Source organism: Macaca nemestrina, chromosome 6 (assembly GCF_043159975.1).
Source record: "Macaca nemestrina isolate mMacNem1 chromosome 6, mMacNem.hap1, whole genome shotgun sequence".
Lineage (NCBI taxonomy): Eukaryota > Metazoa > Chordata > Mammalia > Primates > Cercopithecidae > Macaca > Macaca nemestrina.
In genome coordinates this window covers 7,238,192-7,264,622 of record NC_092130.1, presented here as the reverse complement: position 1 = coordinate 7,264,622, position 26,431 = coordinate 7,238,192, and the positions used below count along the sequence as shown (strand labels likewise).

Sequence of the window (26,431 nt, the reverse complement as noted above, 5' to 3'; positions counted from 1 at the left end):
ATTTGGTAATACGTCAGAATTTTTAAATGCATATATCCTTTGACCTAGCAACTCCATTTGCTGTGGGCAAGTCATTATTCCTCTCTGCCCCGTTTTTATCTCACAGAGTTGTGAGACTTAAGCGAGACACACATGAAGCACTTAGTACAAAGTTCCTGGCACATAGGAAGTGCTCCCAAAATGTTGGCTAGTAGTAGAATAACAGCAGCTAACGGGCACTGAGATCTTACCATATGCCACATTAGCACACTGTGCTTGGTGCTTTTCATGTATTATCTCATTTAATTATCCAATCTGTGAAGTAGGTGCTATTGATTATCACCAGTTAACCTCTGAGGAGACTGAAGCACAGGCATGCAGTGCTGTGGACAGGATTTGAGCCCAGGCAGATGCCAAGCCTGGGATACACTGCCTCTCTATTAGGTGCAGTGGGGTGATGAATACCTTACGAGAGGGTGTGTAGAGGCCTGTAGGAACACAGACAAGCACAGAGCCCTGCTTACAACAGGTGGGAGCCATATTGATTTTTTGGGGAAAAGATGGCTTTCAGTAGAGGCTGTGCCACTTTCAAGATAGGTAATCTTGCGACAGGGTTGATTGGTGGTTATTTTAATCTACTTTCAGCTCATCTCCTGAAGTGTGATACTAGTGTAGTGCAATTTCAAGGGTGGTTGTGAGGATTAAGAGAGATGAACATTCAGGTCCTAAGCATTTAGGTCCTCACAATCTATTCTTGCTGAAGTGACCAAAAGCAGATGGAGTGGGGTCGAGTCGGGGAAAAGCTTTCCAGGGAGAGGGAACACCACATTCTAAGGCTACACATCCAGAAAGAGCTTGAGCAATCCAGGAAGGGCGCAGGGTGGGGTGGCTGATGACCTTGAGGACCAGCTAAGAAACTTGGATTATTTACTAACAAAAATAAAAGAGCCACCATTTGTTGAGGGTTTCCTCTGACATTTCCATCAAAACTACGTAAATCCATCAAAACTACGTAAATCCATCAAAACTACCCCAGCAAGGTAGATTTAATAAATCCAGTTGTATACAAAAGGGAACCACCAGAAGCCATAGAAGGGCTGCATACAGGGAGGCGACTTGATCAATTTCGTGTTTTACAAAGATCCCTCAGATCATGTGTTGGAGTGATAGGAAGTACTCTACTGACTCTACTGAACTCCATACTTTAAAAAATACATAACATTTATCATTTTCTCTTTTACTCCACAATTTATACTCACTGTAGAAAATATTAAAAATATAAGAAAGTTTGAAGAAACAAAAAATTGTCACTTGTACTTTCCAGAGACATCTCAATTGATACTTTTCTTCCAGTCTTTTTTTTCTATGCAAAAAATATATAGTTATTAGAATGCCTGACAGAAGGAAGATGGAAAGAGACCACTGTGAAGCATTATTAATATTCCCTCTTCTCTTCCTCTCCATGGTATTAAGGCCATACCAAGAGGAGAGGCTGATTTCCCCACACGTGTCAGGGAAAGTCCCAACTCTGCGGCAGGGACCCAAGCTTGCCATTTTCGCCGGTCTCTAGGGGGCGCTGCCCCGAGACTGGGCGGGGAGGGCGAGAAGGCGGTGCGAAAACGCGTTTGAACTTGGGCCCTGCCGCCGCCCGTAACCGGCGTCCCCAACATGGCGGCTCCCCAAGATGTCCACGTCCGGATCTGTAACCAAGAGATTGTCAAATTTGACCTGGAGGTGAAGGCGCTTATTCAGGTACTGATCCCGGGACCCCTGCCAGGCTCCAGCAGCCCTAACCCAAGCTCTGCTGGTCTGTGAGCTCGGTAGTGTCACTCCCGAACTTTCCCCACTTGGTTTCCCAGGCCACCGGCTCCGCCCCATGACCGGCTACCCGCCCTGGTCCCCATTTGGTTGTGTCCCCGTGACTGCTGGCCTTGATCCTTTTTCCGGGTGCCGCCGGATCGCCCATCTCCAGAGCACCCAACTGTTCTCCGCCCCTGACCCAGCTACTGCTTCGAGGCTCGGCTTTGCCACTTCCACTTGCGGTCCTGGTCGTCGCCCCGCCCCTGTCCTCCTCACAACCTACCTGCCACCCTGCTTGGCCCCGCCCTCTGACGCTGCTTCCCCATTCTCTGGTAGCGCCCGGTAGGCAGCTAGCCCCGCCCCCTGCTGGCCAGCTTCCCTGGCATCCAAGGGCACCTGGCTCGGGAGGCACCAGGTGAAACGAATGTAACCTGGACCGTAGTTGTGATTTTATGCTTGAGGAAATCGAGTACGGCGCCAAGGCCTAGGTTAGAAGGCAGGCCTGGGTCAATGGCAAAACTGGGACCTGGACTGGGAAAGTCAACCTAGGAATAACACCTTAGAGTGTTACCCCGTTTGAACAGAGAGGAAATAAGGTGTTTTCGCCTTAAGCCATTTAAGGGTAGAGGTAAAATAAACGAGTTGACGTAGACAAGAATTAGGAATGTAGACACGGTTCCATGAGTTTAGCAAAAAGAAACCAAGAGTTTTAAACCTTGTTTTTTTGTTTTGTTTTGTTTTGTTTTTTGTTTTTGTTTGTTTTTGAGACGGAGTCTCGCTCTGTCGCTCAGGCTGGAGCGCAGTGGCGCGATCTACTCACTGCAAGCTCTGCCTCCCGGCTTCATGGCATTCTCCTGCCTCAGCCTCCCGAGTAGCTGGGACTACAGGCGCCCGCCACCACGCCCAGCTCATTTTTGTATTTTGTTTAGTAGAGACGGGGTTTCACCGTGTTAGCCAGGATGGTCTTGATCTCCTGACTTCGTGATTTGCCCGCCTCGGCCTCCCAAAGTGCTGGGATTACAGGTGTGAACCACTGCGCCCGGCCTAAACCTTGGTTTTTAAAGCAAATCATTTTCAACAAAGTCACTAAACATTAGATGTAGACTCAGAGTTTGTAACGAGGGGTGGCAAAAAGTGCAGGAAAGTAGGGCTCCCCAGATAAACCAGATGCAGAATAAACCAAATTAGATGCAGAATAAACAAATATGGTGCAAAGAAGTGTGATTAAATTAATAACCAGAGAAAAAGTGAAATTTGATGCAGATATTTAAAACTTCTCGAACTTCACTTCTCTGATGTATACATTACAAAACTTCTGGGCCAGTTATAGAAAAATAAACTTAGGTTTCATACAAATGAAATCACATTTTCACATAATCTAAATTGCTTAGGCACCCTTCTGTACTCTTTCTAACATTTGGGTTCTTGTGATTGCTGATGAGAAAGATTGATTATAGCTGGATGTAGTGCACCCTTACTGTGTTCCAGCAGCTTTGCTAAGTGCTTTACATACACACATAATCTATGATGTTCTCTGAGGTAAGTAGGGTTGTGATGAGGAAACTGAGACACAGAGAATTTAAATAACTTTCCAGGTAACTTTACACAGCTAATAAGTTGCTACAGCCAGGATTTGAATCCACATGGTCTGTCTCCAGAGCCTGCTCTGAAAACTGGCACCAGTAATTCTGAATGTCCAGCAACAGATTCTAAATCTGCCCTTAAACATGTTTATATAAACACTCTAACTTATCACTGACGGTTTGTAAAATCACACTGAAAAAGTTAATCTCATCATATGAGGCCAGATCTTTAAACATCCTCATCTTACAAGTTGAAAGGATCTAAGGTTCTAAAGTTATAGTATAACTTTCGCATGTCCATTCTTGTTGGGCATATAAGCTGTTTTAAGCTTTTTCATACTGGCCAGGTAATGTTTTGTTAAAATTTAGGCACTAAAAATTAGGTCAAAGCAGTTGTGTTTCTTTCTAGGCTTTTATATTAATTCAACATTAATCTAAAGAGGAATGAGAAAAATGCCAATGATAATGTTTTTGCTTGTGTTGCAGAGGTAAACAGCAAAGATCAGGATGAATTATAGTCAGTGTCAGTACATTAATATTAGTTGGTCTAAACCAACTCTCTCACTGTATGGATGGTGTCATTTCATTTCATTGCCTTAAGAAAGGCCTTTCATCTGTTCAATGTCTCCTAGGATATCCGTGATTGTTCAGGACCCTTAAGTGCTCTTACTGAACTGAACACTAAAGTAAAAGAGAAATTTCAACAGTTGCGTCACAGAATACAGGTGGGTATTCTCAGAACTGAGATGCTGAGTATCTATCAATGAAGGGGGCTCAGTCCTGGGTGTATCCTCTGCTTGAGAGCCGTCTGGGTTCTTTAAACACCAGCTGATGGGAGCAGTAAACACTTAAGACAGTGAGGGTGACTCTGTACTAACCTGCTGTCCAGGTAAAAACGAGAAACTTTTGCGTGCAGAACACTGCCAGCTGTGTCAACAAGTGGATGGCGGGAACACCATTATCCTTGGAATTTTTGAAACCCTGAGGCCACTTCAAATACTTTCTCTTCTCTACCTTCTTTCTACCCTATTCATTTGTTCACTACCTCAATCCATCACACTCCTGGGTTTTTTTTTTTTTTTTTTTTTTTAATGCTGTTACTTTGCTCAGCATCTTCCTTATTTCAGTAGTCACCAGTCACATCATGTACACATTCAATATGCCTGAATTCAACTGTGGTATATGTGCTGTCTCAGAAAACACTAGAGGGTGACAAGTAGCAGTTTCGTTTGTTTGTTTTATTTATTTCATGTTTTATTCTTATTACACTGGGCTGGGCAAAGGGTTGTGCACCACTGTATAGATCATGTTATTCTGTTGCTTTCATTTTTGAAAATGAAAATGAGGCCAGTAGTTTGAGAACAGCCTGGCCAACATGGCAAAACCCCATCTCTACTAAAAATGCAAAAATTAGCTGGGCATGGAGGCACATGCCTGTAATCCCAGCTACTTGGGAGGCTGAGGCAGGAGAATCACTTGAACCCAGGAGGCAGAGGTTGAAGTGAGCTGAGATCATGCCACTGCACTCTAGCCTGGGTGACAGAGCAAGACTCTGTCTCAAAAAAAGACCAATTTTTTTTTTTTTTTTTTTAAATAGAGATGGAGTCTCACTATGTTGCTTGGGCTGGTCTTAAGCTCCTGGGCTCAAGCAATCCTCCTGCCTCAGCCTCTGAAAGTGCTGGGATTACAGGCATAAGCCCAGACTATTGTGTTGCCTTCAGACAGAATTGGGATTTGGGTTCTAATTGTTTCCAAGTTCAGGATCTAGATCAGAATCAGACGACAAAGACCACTGTTTTGTGGGTCTAGGGGCTGCTGAGAAAAAGCCAGGAAACAGGTATAGAGCTGACTATGGAGGGCTCATGTTTCAAGGCTCCCATCTGGGCATCCAAGGATCCTGCATGCAGCTCATAGGTAGAGGGGCCCACAGCAGCCCCTCAAAGTAAACAGGGATGGCACAGGCCTAGAGCTGGAACTCAGGAGTTGGAAGGATGACTGCGTCTGTACACCTAAAAAGATGTTGTCCATCTGTATCCTGGAATCCTGTGTAGGCCCTCTCCATGAGGACAGGAACAGGGTTGGCTCCTTGGCCTCTAGTTGGCCTCATGAGTAGTCCAGTAAAAGTCCTGCAAACTTGTCATTATCTGGAGACATTCCTGCCAGCTCCTCTTCATGCCCCTCTACTTGAAACACTAGGCAGTTGCTTTATATTGTTCATGATTCTTCTTCCTCAGTTCTTTAAATTTGAGATAATTGCATTCTTTTAAGAAACTCTGGATCTCCTGGTCACTCCAAGGGTTGATTACTGTTCTGATGGTTTTTCTGGTTTCTTGGTTTCTTCTTCCTTCTTTATTTCCTGAGGGTTTTCTAGTAATTTCAGTCTGATGTCTTAGGTTCTCCATTTTTATCCCTGAGTTTCCTGAGTTTTCTCCTGGGATTGTTCTCACCACAGCCACAGGACCTAATGTTGGGTTGGCAGAGAACTAGCACTTACTCTGCCCTAATGGGATCCAGGAGAGTCAGGAGGTACTCTGAGTGTGGAAACTTGCTTGCTCCTCTAGACTTCTGGAGGTCTCTTAGAAGTAGCAGTTTGAATAGTGGAGATGTTTCCACTGCTGTGCCTTCAGTGAGGGTGAGGTGGGTATCATGGATCTGCCCATCTGTATTAGTCTGTTTTCATGCTGCTGATAAAGACATACCTGAGACTGGGAAGAAAAAGAAGTTTAGTGGACTTCTGACATGGCTCGGGAGGCCTCACGATCATGGCAGAAGGCAAAGAGGAGCAAGTCACGTCTTACATGGATGGCGGCAGGCAAAGAGAGAGCTTGTGCAGGGAAACTCCTGTTTTTAAAACCATCAGATCTCATGAGACTCATTCACTATCATGAGAATAGTGCAGGAAAGACCCACGTCTATAAGTCAGTCACCTCCCACCAGGTTCCTCCCATGACATGTGGGAATTGTGAGAGTTACAATTCAAGATGAGATTTGGGTGGGGACACAGCCAAACCATATCACCATCCCTGGATAGGTCTTGTGGCACCTGGTCTTGTGGTATTGGGGTTTTGTATTGGGCCTTTCTTGCATTGCTATAAAGAAATACCTGAGGCTGGTAATTTATTTTAAAAAATGAGTTAAGCTGGCTTATGGTTCTGTGGGCTGTATGGGAAGCATAGCAGCATCTGCTTCTGGGGAGGCTTCAAGAAGCTTCCGGTCATGGCAGAAGGCAAAGAGGGAGCAGGCATGTCACATGACAAAAGCAGGAGCAAGAGAGAGAGAGATTGAGTGAGAGCTCACTTATCATTAAGAGGATGGCTTATGCCATTCATGAGGGATCCATCCCCATGATCCAGACACCTCCCACCAGGCCCTACCTCCAACACTGGGGATTACCATTCAGCATGAGATTTGGGCAGGGACAAATATTCAGACTATATCAGGTCTAAAGACTTGTGCTTTTTTGGCCAGCACAGTGGCTCACTCCTGTAATCCCAGCACTTTGGGAGACCAAGGCAAGTGGATCACTTGAGGCCAGGAGTTCAAGACCAACCTAGTCAACATGGTGAACCTCCGTATCTGCTAAAAATACAAAAATTAGCTGGGCATGGTGACCCGTGCCTGTAATCCCAGTTGTTTGGGTGACTGAGGCATGAGAATTGCTTGAACCTGGGAGCTGGAGGTTGCACTGAGCCGAGATTGTGCCACTGCACTCCAGCCTCGGTGACAGAGCAAGACCCTGTCTCAAAAAAAAGAAAAAAAAAAAAAAAATTGTGCTTTTCATATAACATGGCCCCCAAAGCCCACCAGCAACTCTGTTTTTGCTTAACAGAGGTAGACAGTCTGTTCTAAAGCTGGTAGAAAAGCTGGCCAATTGGACCTCTGAGAAACAGGATGTCTGTGTCCTGTGTTTTGCCTACCTAAGAGATTTTCAAGAGCAATTTTGAAAATGTGCAATTTTTGCTATTGGAGTTAATTATAGAATTTCAGCAGCGTCACCATACCTAGCTGACCTCTTCCTGCCTCCATCTTCAGTACTGATTTAATCATCTTAATTTTTTATTTTTGAAAGGATGTTCCTTTTACATGTTTTATATATGTGTCTGTATTTGTATATATCAACATTCAGTGAAAAGTCTCAGTTATGCCCCAGTTTTGTTTTCTGTTCCCCTCTTCCAAACAGGTAGTCACTTTTGTTACTTATATATCACTCAAGTTTCTCTACCCAAATATTTAAAAAGACAAATTTCTTTTTTTAAATTTCTTTTCTTTTTTTTTTTTTTTTTTTTGAGTTGGAGTCTCACTCTGTCGCCCAGGCTAGAGTGCAGTGGCGCGATCTCGGGTCACTGCAAGCTCCGCCTCCCGGATTCATGCCATTCTCCTGCCTCAGCCTCCTGAGTAACCGGGATTACAGGTGCATGCCACCACGCCTGGCTAATTTTTCAGATTTTTAGTAGAGACGGGGTTTCACTGTGTTAGCCAGGCTGGTCTCAATCTCCTGACCTTGTGATCCGCCTGCCTCAGCCTCCCAAAGTGCTGGGATTACAGGCGTGAGCCACCGCGCCTGGCCATTAAGTATAATTTTATTATACGTATATTATACGTATATTGGAAATCTTTCCATTTCAGTAATTAGAGACTGTCCTCATTTTTCTTTTTCGTTTTCTTTTTTTTTTTTTGAGACAGGGTCTTGGGCTGTCACCCAGTCCAGAGTGCAGTGGTACAATCTCAGCTCACCACAGCCTTGACTTTCCAGGCTCAAGCGATTTTCCTCCTGCCTCAGTCCCCCAAATAGCTGGGACTGCAGCCGCTCGCCACCTCCCTCTGCCAGCTAATTTGTGTATTTTTTATAGAGATAGGGTTTTGCCATGTTGCTCAGGCTGGACTTGGACTCCTGGACTTGAGCAATTGCCCACCGTGGGCTCCCAAAGTGCTGGGATTACAGGCGTGAGTCACCGTTCTTGGCCTCTCATTCTTTTCTAAATAGCTGTCATTTTTTTTTTTTTTTTTTTTTTTAGCCAGTTCTCTATCAAAGGGCATTCATTTGAACTGCTTCCACTTTGTTTTTAAGCTAACTTATTCCTTGACAGACTTTTCTTCAACTCAGCATGACTTCAACTCTCCAACTATACCTGTTACCTTCAGTATGAGTATTTTTATGTTCTTTTTAAATATCTGGGTGCTCACCCAGTGTTTATTTCCTTCACTAATTAAAATGACCTCAGGAATACGTTTACATTTACATATTTATGATGGCACCTAGTAGGGACCTAATAAGCACATGGCCGGTAAATGAATAACCCCATCCCAGTTTCAATCTGCATTTCTTAAGTATTTACATACTCTTTTTATACCTGGAAATAATACAAGATTCCTGTTTGTTTGCCATTTTTAGCTTTTATTTGAATGTCTTTTTTGTGTGTTTCAAACAAGATTGTGTGATACTAGAGAACTGGCCTCATATCCTCAAAATCGTGTGTTCGGCACATGGTAAATCTTGGGCATTGACTGTGTGTAAGTATCTGTGTGTTTGTCTTTGTACATAGAGCTCTCAAACTGGAATTTGAGAGCTACTCGACCCCGCCATTCCTTTCTCCCGAACTATCACTGGTTCTCTTTGACAGAACTTCCAGGCAATCTTTCATGAGTAAATTGTACATTTCTCCCCCCTTTTTTTTTTTTTTTTTTGAGACAGAGTCTCGCTTAGTCGCCCAGGCTGGAGTGCAGTGGCGCGATCTCGGCTCACTGCAAGCTCCGCCTCCCGGGTTCACGCCATTCTCCTGCCTCAGCCTCCCGAGTAGCTGGGACTACAGGCGCCCGCCGCCTCGCCCGGCTAATTTTTTGCATTTTTAGCAGAGACGGGGTTTCACAGTGTTAGCCAGGATGGTCTCGATCTCCTGACCTTGTGATTCGCCCGCCTCGGCCTCCCAAAGTGCTGGGATTATAGGCGTGAGCCACCGCGCCCGGCCCCCCTTTTTAATCTCTCCCTTTTTCCCATGCATTCGTTCTTCCATTCAATGACTCAGTGCCCAGTATGTGCTGGGCACAAGGAATATATGTAGTGAATAATGTGAGATACAGCTCTGCTTATTCATAAAATTTACATTCTTTTTTTTTTTTGAGATGGGCACAAGGAATATATGTAGTGAATAATGCGAGATACAGCTCTGCTTATTCATAAAATTTACATTCTTTTTTTTTTTTTTTTTTTGAGATGGAGTCTCGTTCTGTTGCCCAGGCTGGAGTGCAGTGGCATGATCTAGGCTCATTGCAATCTCCGCCTCCCGGGTTCACGCCATTCTCCTGCCTTAGCCTCCCGAGTAGCTGGGACTATAGGTGCCTGCCACCACGCCTGGCTAATTTCTTTTTGTATTTTTAGTGGAGACGGGGTTTCACTGTGTTAGCTAGAATGGTCTCAATCTCCTGACCTCCTGATCCACCCGCCTCCGCCTCCCAAAGTGCTGGGGTTATAGGCATGAGCCACCACACCCGGCCTGTATAATTTACATTCTAATAGGAAATACAGATTTTAAACAAATAATTATGAAAATAATTGATGACATTTGCAAAACTTTTCCAATTCACAGTTGATTATTTCTTTTATTCTCTACCTCAGCAATATTTGGGGGCATAAATTGAAAGTCATCTCTGAGCTATTGAAATGGTGGATACACAAACTTGTTCCAAACCAGCATGTGCAAATTGATACGTAAATAAGTAAATTAGTATAATTGAGCAAATACATTGATATTTCAGATCAATAGCGTGATTGAAGCTAGAACCTGTTTTAATTTGTAAACCAAAAAATGTGAATGGTGTAATGCTATCTTTAATTATAGTCCCTCTGATGGTTCTCTTATCTGAAGTTCTTGGGGTTTAATACTTCTGGGTATGTCTGCTGACCCTCACTTATGGTAGTTGATTTCCTCGGCGTTTGGTTATTCTGGACTGTGAGCACTCATCTTCAGCAGACCTCATCTGAGGGACTTTGTGCGGCTGGGTCGAGGCCAAGTCTCTACAGAGGTTTTTGCATTAGCTTCCCGCCAGGTCTCCTGGGATGATCACAAGTCTGAGAACACTTTTTTTTTTTTTTTTTTTTTGAGATGGAGTCTCTATCTGTTGCCCAGGCTAGAGTGCAGTGGCGCAGTCTTGGCTCACTGCAAGCTCCGCCTCCGGGATTCACGCCATTCTCCTGCCTCAGCCTCCCCAGTAGCTGGGACTACAGGTGCCCACCACCACGCCCGGCTAGTTTTTTGTTTTTTTAGTTGAGATGGGATTCCACCATGTTAGCCAGGATGGTCTCGATCTCCTGGCCTCATGATCTGCCCACCTTAGCCTCCCAAATTGCTGGGATTACAGGCGTGAGCCATCATGCCCAACCGAGAACACTTTTTATGTTAATTTCTCTTCATGGAGTTTCATGAACCACTCAGGGAAGATAAATTGAACCCTAGATCAGTGGGAGGAGCAGCTCCCTGGTTGGTTATAAATTCTCAGGGGAGATTTTTTTTTTAACCCCTTTATTTGGAAGTCATAGCAAAAAAAAGGCAGGCATCCATGTTTTCACTCTGTGCTGGTAGATGCACATTTTTCTGGACTATTTTCCTGTGTCTGTAACCTTTCATGGGTTTTGGATTTGTGGTGATCTCGGTTCATCTTCCCAACCTCAGCCTCAGATGGCCCAAGGCTTCATTTTTCTGTCCCTACATGAGCTTTCAAACCTTCAAGTGCTCAAACTGCCTATTACTCGTCTTTAATGAAATAGGCACAGAAATTGCGAGTATCTGGAAATGAACAGCAGTTTGATATTTTAATGGTATCTAAGTGTGGGATCAGTGTGCTTATATTTCGTCATTGTTTTTCTTTTCGTTTCGGGCCTGCCCTTGGTGACAGGAGCAGCAGCTCTGACGCCAGGGTAGCCGTGCATACTCCCAGGCTAACTGTTCCAGCTGTTGTTCCCTTCTCACTTTTGGGCCATAGGGGTTTTCCTTACTTTCTTGCAGACTTCGCTATGGATTTAAAAGGATGTGTGTTATATGTTACCTAGCATTCTGAGGTGTTCTGTTTTAAAAGGGTGCTTCAAGTGCTATTGTGTGCCCTTGGCAGAAATAGAAATGTTCCTCTGTTTTCATGTTGACTTTTGAAATCATTTTAACATGGAGTTATTTTTCCTCAAAGGACCTGGAGCAGCTGGCTAAAGAGCAAGACAAAGAGTCAGAGAAACAACTTCTACTACAGGAAGTGGAGAATCACAAAAAGCAGATGCTCAGGTAGGCAGGGCCTCCCCCCGCCAGCGGCCTCTGCTGGCTCACTTGTTCCCTGTGAGCCTTGCACGTGTATTTGCCTGACTTACTGGTGTTTTTTTTTGAGGGACAGTGTCGCGCTCCATGACCCAGGCTGGAGTGCAGTGGTCTGATCTTGGCTCACTCCGCCCTGTGCCTCCCGAGTTCAAGCAAGTCTTCTGCCTCAGCCTCCTGAGTAGCTGAGATTACAGGCACCCGCCATCACCCCTGGCTAATTTTTGTATTTTTAGTAGAGACAGAGTTTCGCTATGTTGGCCAGGCTGGTCTGTAACACTGGCTTCATGTGATTCACCCACCTCAGCCTCCCGAAGTGCTGGGATTACAGGTGTGAGCCACCGCACCCGGCTGATTGCGTCAGTTGCACACGGGTGGAATGTTCTCTCCCAATCAGTAATTCTCAAGTGGGGGCGAGTGGGGAAGGGATAAATAGGGCCTATCTGAGCAGGTGGAGCTGTGCATAGTTCACAAAAGCATATTTAACATTATACTGTATTGTGTATTTTAACCAAAAAATATGATTGCTTTTGTAATACAGGGTCATTTTTTTATCTAAGGATAATTGGTATCAGAAAAAAATCTACAGAGAGAAAACCTGCTTAAGGTGGACCACAACTTAGAAGGTTTTGAGTGGGATGCTATCTAAAAAAAAAAAAAAAAAAAGCAACAAAAACCGTAAATTAAACAAAATTGAGATCAAAAGATAAAACCAACTTTGAGGTTGTAATTGCAGGTGTGTGCTAATCCTTGATTATATAATTATAGCGATATGCCATTTCTTGTTATTGAATTGGGAGAGGTTTAACTTTTCTGATGAAATTGTCAGACAACATGAAACAATATCTTTCCCTTCACATTTGACTTTTGTAGCAATCATAAAGAGGGTTTTTCCAATTATCTTTGAGGTATTCAAATCATTCTCTCTCTTTTTTAAAAATTTATTTTTGGCCGGGTGTGGTGGCTCATGCCTGGAATCCCAGCACTTTGGGAGGCAGAGGTGGGCAGATCACGAGGTCAGGAGTTCAAGACCAGCTTGACCAACATGGTGAAACGATGTCTCTATTAAAAATACAAAAGGCCGGGCGCAGTGGCTCAAGCCTGTAATCCCAGCACTTTGGGAGGCCGAGACGGGCGAATCACGAGGTCAGGAGATCGAGACCATCCTGGCTAACACGGTGAAACCCCGTCTCTACTAAAAAATACAAAAAACTAGCTGGGCGAGGTGGCGGGCGCCTGTAGTCCCAGCTACTCGGGAGGCTGAGCCAGGAGAATGGCGTAAACCCGGGAGGCAGAGCTTGCAGTGAGCTGAGATCTGGCCACTGCACTCTAGCCTGGGCGACAGAGCGAGACTCCGTCTCAAAAAAAAAAAAACAAAAAAAAAAACAAAAACAAAAATTAGCTAGACGTGGTGGTGGGCACCTGTAATCCCAGCTACTCAGGAGGCTGAGGCAGGAGAATCGCTTGAACCCGGGAGGCAGAGGTTGCAGTGAGCTGAGATCGCTGCACTCCAGCCTGGGTGACAGAGTGAGGCACCATCTTAAAAAAAAAAAAAATTTATTTTTAAAAAATTAAATTTTAGAAATGAGGTCCCGCTCTGTTGCGCAGTCTGGAGTGCAGTCGTAGCTGACTGCAGCCTTGAACTCCTAGGCTCAAGCGATCCTCTCACCTCAGCTTCCCAAGTAGTTGGGACTACAGGCACACTGCACTGTGCCTGGCTAGATCATTCTCTTTTGAAACCCCTGCTAAGTCGTCATTCATATGGGTTTTCTCTTTGTCTCTTGTTCACTGGTCTGCCTCTGCCAGATCTGTATTTGTGGCTTTGCGTCTGATTTGAGCAATTTGCCAGCATCATCTTCCCTGAAAGCAGCTGTGTATGTAACAGTCAGCTGTCAGGAGGACACCGATTGGCAAAAACACAGGCACGGGGAGGCCAGTGTAAGCAGAGGGAGGGCTGTATGAGTGGTGGGCAGTGATCCAGGGCTTGGCTGTTTCGCGATTACTTTATGTTATGATGGCTTTTGCTTTCCTGAGCCACCAAGCCTACTCAGATTATAAACACTGAGTACAGAGGAGCCCTTGTATTAAGTATAGTAAGTTGTGCCAGACACGCTCAGCTTAGCATGGGTTTTAAAGCTGGGAATGGCCATCCATGATGTGGCATTACAGGCCAGAACAGAGAAAGCTGTCAATCTATACTTTGGGGCTGGGTGCAGTAGCTCACACCTATAATCCCAGCACTTTGGGGGCTGAGGCAGGAGGACTGCTTGAGCCCAGGAGTTTAAGACCATCCTGGGCAACAAAGCAAGACCCCATCTATTAAAAAAAAAATTAGCTGGGGGCATGGTGATGTGTGCCTATAGTCTCAACTACTTGGGAGGCCAAGGCAGGAGGGCAATGGGCTTGGGAGGTCAAGGCTACAGTGAGCCGTGATCATTCTGCTGCACTCTAGCCCTAGGAGACAGAACGAGACCCTGTCTCTTTTCTTTTTTTTTTTTGAGACAGAGTCTTGCTCTGTCGCCCAGGTCGGAGTGCAGTGGCGCAGTTTCAGCTCACTGCAAGCTCCGCCTCCCGGGTTCACGCCATTCTCCTGCCTCAGCCTCGTGAGTACCTGGGACTACAGGGGATCACCACCACACCCAGCTATTTTGTTGTATTTTTAGTAGAGACGGGGTTTCACCGTGTTAGCCAGCATGGTCTTGATCTCCTGACCTTGTGATCCGCCCGCCTCGGCCTCCCAAAGTGCTGGGATTACAGGTGTGAGCCACCGTGCCCGGCTGACCCTGTCTCAAAAAAAAAAAAAAAAAAAAAGAAAAAAAAAAGAAAAAACTTTGGCAGTTGAAACAGTAGTTGTGCTTGCTTGGGTCATCATGCTTGTCACACCATACAGTGAGTATCTGTTTGCTTGTCTTTTTCCCAAATGAATGTGCGGTGGTAGAGGAGAGGTACAGACCCTTCCTTCATCTCTGGATCCCAGGGCCCTGCAGAACCCCCTTGCAAACCGTTTCAAATGTAATGGATTCTTTAAAGTGGCAGGTGTGAAACGGCGGAGGAGGTGCTCATTAAGACCTTCAGCATAGAGGTGCTATTAGAAAACCACCCTGTCAGTTCATGTACTCTGTGTTTTGAGTTTTGAGTATTTCCAAAGATTAGCACGATTGGTTTGAGCTGGCTACATAAGAGTTCTGAAGTATGAGTTTGATTCTTAGACTCAGTTAGCTTTTTCATAGTCTATCAACAATTGTCACATTTCTTTTTTTTTTTTTGAGATGGAGTCTCACTGTCATTGCCCAGGTTGGAGTACAGTGGCACGATCTTGGCTCACTGCAACCTCTGCCTCCCAGGTTCAAGTGGTTCTCCTGCCTCAGCCTCCCGAGTAACTGGGATTATAGGCACTTGCCATCATGTCCAGCTAATTTTTGTATTTTTAGTAGAGACAGGGTTTTACCATGTTGGCCAGGCTGGTCTTGAACTCCTGACCTCAAGTGAGCCACCTGCCTTGGCCTCTCAAAGTGGGATTACAGGCGTCAGCCACTGCGCCCAGTCAACTGTCATATTTCTAACTCCAGGAAGCTGTTCACCAACTTTCCATTATCACCCACAAGTTAGCGCAAGTGACGAATGTAGATCAGCTGTGTCAGTCAGGGCTCTGCTAATCCATCATGTTTCTGTCGTTCATGATTGGTCTGTAGTACGGAAAGAACAACAAACCTTGAAGAAATATTTTGAAAGATTGGCTTCTTGTGTTTTTGTTTTGTTTTTTTTTTTCTTGAGACAAGGTCTTACTCTGTCACCCAGGCTAGAGTATAGTGGTACCATCATGGCTCACTGCAACCTCCACTTCCCAGGTTCAGGTGATCTTCCCTCCTCTGCCTCCTGGGTAACTGGGACTACAGGCATGCACCACCACCATGCCTGGCTAATTTTTTTGTATTTTTGGTAGAGATGGGATTTCTCCATGTTGCCCAGGCTGGTCTCGAACTCCTGGGCTCAAGCAATCCACCTACCTTGGCCTCCCAAAGTGCTGTGATTACAGGCTTGAACCACTGTGCCTGGCCACCATTTTTCATTTCCTACAAACTATATTAACTCAGCAGCTGAAGGGCCAGAAATGGTTGTTCAAGATACTGGAGATGAGTAAGTCATGGTTCTCAAGGGATGGCACCAACTAATGCACAGGCCATAGCAGTACAGCCTTAGAAGCAACAGGACAGAAGAAGAGCCTGTGTGCCCAGATGGGAAGTTTGGATGTCTCCCTGAGTCCAGCCATTGTGGAGCTGTGCACAGAGGAGTGCCGTGTTCACAGCCCCTTGGGCTGACAGGGGTAGAGGGACAGCTACAGAACCTCCCCATGATGGTCTTCAGGGTCTGGTCAAGGGGTATCAGGACCTGAGCAAGAACAGTTGCTGGGGGACCAGGGGGAGGAAGTGGCAGGAGTTGGGATGGGCTCTGAAGGCCATGCCTGGTGGCCTTCCCCCATGGTGGCCTTCCCCCTGGTGGCCTTTGTTGGTGGGAAGTGCTGTGAATTGAACTGACTTATGGCCTGGTGGAGTGGACACACTCACACATGAACCTTCCAATTCCAGCAATCAGACCTCATGGAGGAAAGCTAATCTCACCTGCAAAATTGCAATCGACAATCTAGAGAAAGCAGAACTTCTTCAGGGAGGAGATCTCTTAAGGCAAAGGTACCTATTCTTTTATTTTTCTGGGCTCTGATAATAATAGATAACAATTGGCAAGGTGTACAACCCACTGTAGGAAACCCCCTCTTGTTTTCAGCTTGGTGTTTAATTTGATTATATAAGTAATTTTTTTTAAGTTTGAAAGAAATGCATACTTTTTTGTAGTAAATTGGTAAAGTATGAATTACAAAATTAAAATATCAATTTTTTTTTTTTTTTTTTTTTCCCTGAGACGAAGTCTCACTCTTATAGCCCAGGCTGGAGTGCAGTGGCGCCATCTTGGCTCACTGCAACCTCTGCCTCCCGGGTTCAAGCGATTCTCCTGCCTCAGCCTCCTGAGTAGCTGGGATTACAGTTGCGCGCGACTGCACCCAGCTAATTTTTTGTATTTTTAGTAGAGACGAGGTTTCACCATGTTGGCCCGGCTGGTCTTGAACTCCTGACCTCAGGTGATCCACCCACCTCAGCCTCCCAAAGTGCTAGGATTACAGGCGTGAGCCACCCACCGTGCCCAGCCAAAAATATCGAATCTTATTACTCATGAACATTTTGGTATATTCCCGCCCTCATTTTTACTTCTTCTACATTTCTTACAAAGTCAAAATTGTACCAAACAAAAAATTCATATTCTGCTGTTTCAGCACAAGAGTTGCTCATTTAAAAAAAAACTTTTTAAGCCTAATTCTGACAGTACATAGTATGTAGATTGTATGTTAATACAATCCTCTATGTGTGTTTGCATTTCTAATGTTTCAGGAGTGTAAGTAATACACCAGGGTACGTCTTAGAACATAAGGCTTTATGTGCATTTTGGATGTCTCCTTTGGAGGGATTTCCAGGGATGAGATGATTGAGTCAAAGGAATGAACATTACCAAGGCTCCTAAATTGGCAAATTGCTTCACAGAAGGCAGCACTGGTTTATGTTCCTACTAGCAGTCCACAGGGGCATGGGTCTCAGCATACCCTTTCCAGCATTGAATGTGATCATTTAAAATATATATACTAATTGGATAGGTAAAACATGAGATCTCATTTGGATATGGGGCCTTCTTGCAGGGAGGCTTTTGTTGACATTCCTCCCCTTTCTCTTCCTCTGAACTTTTAGGAAAACCACCAAAGAGAGCCTGGCTCAGACATCCAGTACCATCACTGAGAGCCTCATGGGGATCAGTAGGATGATGGCCCAGCAGGTCCAGCAGAGCGAGGAGGCCATGCAGTCTCTAGGTAAAGCCGGGCCTGGAGCAGGAAGCTTCTCCCAGAGACACTGCTCTAGGGCCCTTGTCCCAGCACCTCCACTCTGGGCTCCTCCACCACAGCCCACACGAAGTTCACTGACTTGGGTGGCTTCTCCCTCATGAGATGACTTGACACCGTGGTCTTATCCAGAGTGGGATGTGCTGCTCGTATTTCTCTCTTTTTTTTTTGAGATGGAGTTTCTCTCTTGTTGCCCAGGCTGGAGTTCAAGCGATTCTCCTGCCTCAGCCTCCCGAGTAGCTAGGATTACAGGCATGCGCCACTACGCCCGGCTAATTCTGTATTTTTAGTAGAGACAGGGTTTCTCCATGTTGGTCAGGCTGGTCTCGAACTCCCAACCTCAGGTAATCTGCCCGCCTCAGCTTCCCAAAGTGCTGGGATTACAGGCATGAGATACTGCGCCCGGCCCATATTTCTATTTACTAGAAGACCCCACACCCCCATCAATGTTTCCTCAGGGGGAGCATTTGCAGGGGCTCATGTGAAAAGTAGAGGTCCCCAGCCCCTCTCCTAGAGAGGGTGTTGGCAGGGCTGGGTAAGGGGCCTGGGAGCCTGATTTTCAGTGAGGGCTCTGGGGACCCATATGGCCTGGCAAGTTTGGGAATCGTTGCTTCAAGAGATGTTTGGTGAATCGGCTGCTGGTAGGACTGCTAGGACCTCAGTTTACAATTATACTCCCCAGCGTTATTTTTCCTATGAGTTCCTTTTAAAAGATGTGAATCACAGGCTACAGGAGAGGCTGCTTGAGGCCATCTGGTTTCCTCCAATAGTTTTCCCAGAGTGTCTCCTCTGTGACGCAGAAGGACATCAGCCCTCTCCAGGGTCCTTCAGTATAAGACAACAGAAAAAGGGTGTTTACTCCTTGAAACACTTTTGGAAAATTGCACACATGGACAAAAGTAGAAAGCATGGTATCCTGAATCCCCTGAGCCCTGAGCCCATTACCCCAGCCAGTCTCATTTCAGTTCTACCCTCAGCCCGTCCCCCATCTGGATTATTTTGAAGGAAATCCCAGACATCGTCCATAAATATCTCAGTACAGCTCTCTAAAAGATAAGGGACTCTTTGGGGAAAAAGCAGAAACAACCCCGTAACTACAATACCATGATCACCCCTAGAAATTATAATTTTGAACCACTTTTTTTTTTCAGTGTGCCAAATAGGCAGAAGCAAAAGAAAAGCAAGCAGGTGACCCCAAGGTCATTCCTTGGGTTTGCAACTTACCTGAACATTTGGGCTCGGAACCAGCCAGGGGCTTCCTCTCAGTGTGTGCTTGGAGAGAGAGGGAGCAGGGAGACAACTTGGCCTCTGAGTCCAGGGCTTTTTTTTTTTTTTTGAAACGGAGTCTCGCTCTGTCGCCCAGGCTGGAGTGCAGTGGCGCCATCTCGGCTCACTGCAAGCTCCGCCTCCTGGGTTCCCGCCATTCTCCTGCCTCAGCCTCCCGAGTAGCTGGGACTACAGGCGCCGCCACCACGCCCGGCTAGTTTTTTGTATTTTTAGTAGAGACGGGGTTTCACCGTGTTAGCTGGGACGGTCTCTATCTCCTGACCTCGTGATCCGCCCGCCTGGGCCTCCCAAAGTGCTGGGATTACAGGCGTGAGCCACTGCGCCCAGCCGAGTCCAGGGCTTTTATGGTGTGGTGTGGTGACAGGATACCCCCTGCTAAGAGTGGGAAGGAGACACAAATGCTGGTGGCTTCTGGGGTGTTGAGAGGGTCCCTGTGTTCTCGGGGCCCATTTCGTAGAAGCGATAGCTATTGAAGAAAAGAGAAGAATACAGTTCTTAACCCCTTCCTTATGCCTCACAAATTCAGCTTGATTTAAAAGCCTACTAGGACCATAATTTTGAAACAAAAAGCTTATTAGGAATATGGTATCTGGAATTTGCTGTACAATTGCAGGAGTTGGGAGTTGTGGGAGAGGGGGACAGGATTTCAGAGGTTGGTGGTCCTTAGTTATGGGTGGTGGACACATGACATTTCATGATATCATGCTGTCTGCTTTGTGATGGTTCGAAATTCTCCGTAATAATAAAGTTTAAAAAGAAAGGCCTATTAGGTTTTTACTTAGCAAGACCTCAGGGTTTTGAAATCGCAGCAGGCAGGCGTGGAGAAAGCGGGCAGAGGAGGACTCCTGTTCTGTGTTTGTTTTTCTCCTTTTATCTGTCATTTTCAAAACGCTGCTGTGTTTCCTCTGATAATTTATCTTATTCACTTGTTAGCTTTTAATTTTGTGAAAAGGTAACACATACAACATAGAGAAGGATAAAAACTCGAGCCCAGGACTGCCAGCAGAAACATAACAGGAGCCACATATGGAACTTTAAATTTTCTAGTAGGCACATTTTAAAAAGTAAAAAGAAACATAAGAAATTAATTTTAATAAAATAGTTTATTTAATCCATTATGTAAAATATTGTAATTTCAACATACAACTAATATTAAAAATTATTGAGATATTTTACATTCCTTTTTCTCTTTTTTGTTTTTTGAGAAGGAGTCTCGCTCTGTTGCCCAGGCTGGAGTGCAGTGGCGCCATCTCGGCTCACTGCAAGCTCCGCCTCCCAGGTTCACGCCATTCTCCTGCCTCAGCCTCCCGAGTAGCTGGGACTACAGGCACCTGCCACCACGCCCAGCTAATTTTTTGTATTTTTAGTAGAGACGGGGTTTCACCATGTTAGCCAGGATGGTCTTGATCTCCTGACCTCGTGATCTGCCTGCCTCAGTCTCCCAAAGTGCTGGGATTACAGGCATGAGCCACTGCACCTGGCCCTTTTTCTCATATTAAGTCTTTGAAACATTGTGTGGATTTTGGCAAGGCACAGTGGCTCACACCTGTAATCACAGCACTTTGGGAGGCTGAGGCGGGTGGATCACCTGAGGTCAGGAGTTTGAGACCAGCCTGGCCAACATGGTGAAACCCCGTCTCTACTAAAAATACAGGAAGAAAATTAGCTGGGCGTGTGGTGCATGCCTGTAATCCCAGCTACTCGGGAGGCTGAGGCAGGAGAATCATTTGAACCCGGGAGGTGGAGGTTGTGATGAACCAAGATCATGCCACTACACTCCAGCCTGGATGACAGAGTGAGACTGCATCTCAAAAACAAACAGGCCGGGCGCGGTGGCTCAAGCCTGTAATCCCAGGACTTTGGGAGGCCGAGGCGGGTGGATCACGAGGTCAGGAGATCGAGACCATCCTGGCTAACACGGTGAAACCCCGTCTCTACTAAAAATACAAAAAAAAACTAGCTGGGCGTGGTGGCGGGCGCCTGTAGTCTCAGCTACTTGGGAGGCTGAGGCGGGAGAATGGCGTGAACCCGGGAGGCGGAGCTTGCAGTGAGCCGAGATCACGCCACTGCACTCCAGCCTGGGAGACACAGCGAGACTCTGTCTCAAAAAAAAAAAAAAAACAAAAAAAAAAAAACATTTTGTGGATTTGACACTCACTGACATCTCCATTTGGATTCGCCACGTTTTTCTATGCACAGCAGCCTTGCATGTCTAGGGGCTGCCATATTGGCCAGCACAGCTCTGGGCAGTACAAAAGGGACAGAGAAGATCACTGTCTGTTCTGACCTCCAGCTGACCCCCACCTGCCAGCCCTCTGGTCCACTTCCCAGAGGCAACCAGTGTTACCAGTGTCTTTTTAAAAAAATATCTTGTGGGCCGGGCGCGGTGGCTCAAGCCTGTAATCCCAGCACTTTGGGAGGCCGAGATGGGCGGATCACGACGTCAGGAGATCGAGACCATCCTGGCTAACACGGTGAAACCCCGTCTCTACTAAAAAATACAAAAAACTAGCCGGGCGCGGTGGCACCTGTAGTCCCAGCTACTCAGGAGGCTGAGGCAGGAGAATGGCGTGAACCCGGGAGGCGGAGCTTGCAGTGAGCTGAGATCTGGCCACTGCACTCCAGCCTGGGCGGCAGAGCGAGACTCCGTCTCAAAATAAAATAAAATAAAATAAAAAAATATCTTGTGATCCTCCAAGCTTTTGTAACTTAAGCAAATGAAATACTATTTTATCTCCCTGTTTCTTACCTAAATGGAAACATTTCACAGGTGTTCCTTTACACTTTCCCTTTTCACTCAACGTATTCTATTCAGTGGCTGTTCTGATGATGCCTCACTCTGTTTTGTGAGAGAATCTCGCCAGGTACACCTTCTACCCTCAGCGTCATGCCCAGATACCCATATTCAGAAATACATCTGACTCTGGGCACAATGATCCCTTAAGGGATATTGGCCTCTTCTTAGGTGTCACCTTCTTAAAGCTACAGCCAGTGTCCCTGGACTGAGGGACTGGTATGTGTGAGGGCTTAAGGCAGAGCCTGGCACACCCTTGCCCTTTTGAGATCCTGCAAAGAGCCAGTCTGGCCAGCAGATGTCCTAGAGGCCACACCTCACAGGTGGAAGGTTCTGGTGCGTTCGGCTGCTGCCCCAACACAGACCTCACAGTGCCCACCCAAGATCCTCGGGTTGGTTTTATGGCTGGTGGTTTCCCTGAACAGCGTCCATCTGCTTCAGAGAGCTGAGGAGGTGGCTGGGGGAGCAAGCCTCTTCTGCCCTTCTCCCTGGTGACATTCACGTTCGAGGACTCCCAAACAAACCGCCTCACTCGCTCGAGCTGATGGGACCTGGGGAGGAGCCTTTCCTTGTCCGCTCCTTGGCTCCACATGCTTTGATTCCAGCTCAGAGGAGCTCGCTCGAGAATGCTGGTTTTTGTCAGTGTCCCAGCCAGCAGGGTGAGGTCTTTGGATCTTGAGCTGCAGTCTCTCTGAGTTAGGCCTCCTTCCTCTCTTGTTTCAGTCACTTCTTCACGAACGATCCTGGATGCAAATGAAGAATTTAAGTCCATGTCAGGGACCATCCAGCTGGGCCGGAAGCTTATCACAAAATACAATCGCCGGGAGCTGACGGACAAGCTTCTCATCTTCCTTGCGCTGGCTCTGTTTCTTGCTACGGTCCTCTATATCGTGAAAAAGCGGCTCTTTCCGTTTTTGTGAGATCCCAAAGGTGCCAGTTCTGGCCCTTTCAGCTCCTGTTTCAGGATCCTGGTTCCTGAGCTCTAGGCTGCCAAGCTGAGCCACACACCCCTCCATTTGTGCCACTTGCCTGCAGGTTGGATGGAACATAGTGCCCCACTTTTCTGCAAGTGGCTGGCTTGTAAAGGGTGAACAGAACCATGGGAGGGAGGCCTGTCATTGGGATGCCGCCCTGGGGACATAGGAACTGCCTCCTTCCCTCATCGTGCACTATGGGAGGCTGCGGCCACTCTGTGGGGCACTTAAAGTCCAGCCTCCAGGACCCGATGCCTCTCCTGTCTCCCTCTCCCACCATGCCCTTAAATGCCAGATCTGGTGGAGTGAAGAGAGAAGAGGTAGGAAGAAAGGTGAGGAAAACTCCTGGTCATTCCTTGAATAAACTTGATTTTATTTAATAGAATAAAATGTATTGGATTTTGTAAGGTAGCCCTCTGAGAATGTGTGTTCCTCTTTCCTTTTTTCTTTTTTTTTTTGAGATGGAGACTTACTCTGTTGCCCAGGCAGGAGTGCAATGGTGCAATCCTGGGTCACTGCAGTCTCTGCCTCCTGGGTTCAAGAGATTCTCTTGCCTCAGCCCCCCAAGTAGCTGGGATTACAGGCATGCACCACCACACCCTGCTAATTTTTGTATTTTTATAGTAGAGATAGGGTTTCTCCATGTTGGCCAGGCTGATCTCAAACACCTGACCTCAGGTGATCCACCCGTCTTGGCCTCCCAAAGTGCTGGGATTACAGGTGTGAGCCACCAAGCCCGGCCCTCTTTTCTTGATGTCTGGATTTCTAGGACATGAACTTAGATTATTTATTCATTCATTCAACAAAGAATTATCATTATTATTTTCTTTCTGTCGCCACCCAACAACAAGGAACTATTAAATAGCTGCCACACACAGGGTGTTACAGACACTGCTGAACATTACAAATACATTGGTAAACCAGACGTGGTTCCTCCCTCAAGGAGGAACAGAAGGAGGCACAGAAATAAAATCTTCCAGACTATCAGGAAGGAGGGTCCAACAGCCCCTGTTCAACCAGGTGTGGTGAGTGATACCTCTAATCCCAGCATTTTGGGAGGCTGAGGCAGGATGATCACTTGAGCCTAGGAGTTCAAGACCAGCTGGGCAACATAGCAAGACCCTGTCTGTATTAAAACAACAACAACAACAACAACAAAAAACAGAACCAGAACAGAAAACAGCCCTTGTTGGAAGTGGCTCATACCAACATCTGAAAAGGTTGAGAGATGCCTTTCTCTACCACAGCAGCCTGGCCAGGCCTGGGGGTGTGCAGTGATTCGCGCTGGCACATGCCTTTCTCTCTGATGTCCAGAGCTAAGTAAAACCAAGGAGGGAGAAGCTAGTGAGAAGCTGAGACTGTGAGCCCGAGTTCTGTCCAGGCCAGAGGGAGAGGGCCCAGGCTAGGCCAGCCCTAGAGGTGCTGTGTCTTTTGTGCTACAGGCCTGGCTGACCTCAAGCTTGAAATCCCAGCCTCCCCCACTATTTATAGCCCCAGAGGACTTGGGAGGGGCAGTGTGGAGGCTGAAGGGAAAGTGGAAATAACATGGACTTTGACCCTTGGCTCAAACACTTGGTTTTGAGATTTGGCTCCACTGCTAATGGACCACAGGACCATTGGCAAGTTACCATATGTTGCTAAACCTCAGTTTTCCCATCTGTAAAATGGAGGAGATAGTCCATATGGGTCCTCATAGAGTCAACTTGAGAATGCAAAGAGAATATAAAGCAGCAAGTGTAGCTAGCTGTCTTCAGACCAGGCCTGCCATGGCGTTTCCAAATGCTGCCACCCCCAGGGCCCTGGGCACTGAGATTTTCTGCAGCTGACAGCAGAGGTGCTTCAGGAAAAGCTGGGCCAGGCACCAGCATTCTGTTAGAGGTGTTTGAGCAGAGGATGTCAAGAGTTATGGCCTCAGTTATAAAGTGGCAGATCATCATGGCACCAAGTTACAAAAACCTAGCTGCACATCTCAGACTAGCTTCATGAGTGGATTCTAAATACACACACACACACACACACACGCAAGCACAGATATTTTGTAGGCTGTATATCATCCTTAAACAATTCCTGGCCCCAAAAGACATTCACTGCAGATTGTGCACACATGTGTCTTATTTATAGTCAAATTAAAGCTGAGAGTAAAGCACAGATGGGAAATTCCCACTCAGATTCCAGCTGTAAGTGCAGCAGATGGATGTTATCAAGTTAGGATTTTCTTGTCTTAACATTTTTCCTTACTGCTTCCCACTAATTGTCAACATCCTCCTCACAATATGGAATTGCGTGGGCTCTGTATGGCCTAAAAATGCTCCCTTTGACACTGTATTCCTCTTTTACTTGCCTCCTTCTGAAAATAGAGTCAAATGTGACCCATTTTGAAATGTCATTGATAACAACATCTTGCAACCTCCATCAGCCACCAGGGTTAATCCTTCCCCAAAGCAGAGCGCGGCCCTCTCCGTGCTCAACCATGAGAGGGCAGTGTCCACATTTGCTCTACCGTCTTGCAGTGAGTGTGGTAATCTTCATCTATCCATTTGAAATGTTCTTATGGATATATATGCACTGCATGTATATGTATATATGTACTGCATATGTATATGCAGTATATATATGTAGGTATCAGATTTTTTTTTTTTTGAGACGGAGTCTCAGTCTGTCACCCAGGCTGGAGTTCTGTGGCACTATCTCAGCTCACTGCAACCTCCGCCTCCTGGGTTCAAGCAGTTCTCTGCCTCAGCCTCCCGAGTAGCTGGGATTACAGGCACCAACCACCACGCCTGGCTAATTTTTTTTTTTTTGTATTTTTAGTAGACACTGGGTTTTACCATTTTGGCCAGGCTGGTCTTGAACTCCTGACCTCGTGATCCGCCTGTCTTGGCCTCCCAAAGTGCTGGGATTACAGGCGTGAGCCACCGCGCCTGGTCAGATTTTTTAAAACATAAATGTATGAAACTTACCTGTATTTTGTTTTTGGAATATGTTTCCTAAGTGGCCTTAATTTTCACTGTTAAACAGTAATGCAAGCTCAGATGCTCCATTTTTTTTTTTTTTTTTTTTTGAGTCAGGGTCTCGCTCTTTTGCCCAGGCTGGAGTGCAGTGGTGCGATAACGGCTCACTGCAACCTCTGTCTTCCAGGCTCAAGAGATCCTCCCACCTCAGCCAGCCTCCTGAGTAGCTGGGACTACAGGTGTGCACCACCACACCCGGCTAAGTTTTGTTTATTTTTTGTAGAGATGAAGTCTCACTTTGTTGCCCAGGCTGGTTTCAAACTCCTGGGCTCAAGCAATCCTTCTGCCTCAGCCTCCTAAAGTACTGGGATTACAGGCGTGAGCCACTGTGCCCAGCTCAGCTGTGACGTTTTGATGAGCTGACAGTCAAGGAGTTAAAGGTATGGAGCAGCCATCAAGAGATCTTTCATTCAAAAAGTATTTACTTAGCACCTACTATGTACCAGGCACTTGTGTTAGAGCTACACAGTGAACAAAACAAAGATTGTCTGTCGTCATGGAGCTTCTGGTGTATGGGGGATGGTGGGCAGATGATAACAATACCGGAAATAAGCGGTTTGGAAGAGTGGAGCTGATTGATGGCGATCTGGATGGAGAGGTGGGGGCAGGTTTGCAGTGTTAAGCAGAGTGGTCAAGGTTGGTCTCACTGGGGTAGGGTTTGAACAAAGACTTGAGGCAGGGGAGGTGAGTCCTGGGGACAGTTGAGAGCAGAGGGTTCCTCACAGAGGGAGCAGCTAGAGCAAAGGCTGGGCAGGGCCACACTGGCAC

At 46.3% G+C, this 26,431-nt stretch overlaps 1 protein-coding gene across 1 annotated transcript; it reads left to right on the top strand.

Annotated features, from left to right (window-relative positions):
• The first annotated feature begins 1,574 nt into the window (after positions 1-1,574).
• Positions 1,575-23,063, top strand: LOC105480887 (BCL2 interacting protein 1). Its single transcript, XM_011740089.3, has 6 exons — positions 1,575-1,731; positions 3,995-4,087; positions 11,538-11,629; positions 16,243-16,344; positions 17,449-17,567; positions 22,402-23,063. Exons 1-6 carry the CDS (start codon positions 1,648-1,650, stop codon positions 22,596-22,598), a joined length of 687 nt encoding a protein of 228 aa, XP_011738391.1. The 5' UTR covers positions 1,575-1,647; the 3' UTR covers positions 22,599-23,063.
• The last annotated feature ends 3,368 nt before the right edge of the window (positions 23,064-26,431 follow it).

Coding starts and splice junctions, on each gene's coding strand:
- LOC105480887 (XM_011740089.3), top strand. CDS start 1,648: ATGGCGGCTCCCCAAGATGTCCACGTCCGGATCTGTAACCAAGAGATT. Junction 1,732..3,994: donor AGGTGAAGGCGCTTATTCAG/GTACTGATCCCG, acceptor AATGTCTCCTAG/GATATCCGTGATTGTTCAGG. Junction 11,630..16,242: donor CACAAAAAGCAGATGCTCAG/GTAGGCAGGGCC, acceptor TTCCAATTCCAG/CAATCAGACCTCATGGAGGA.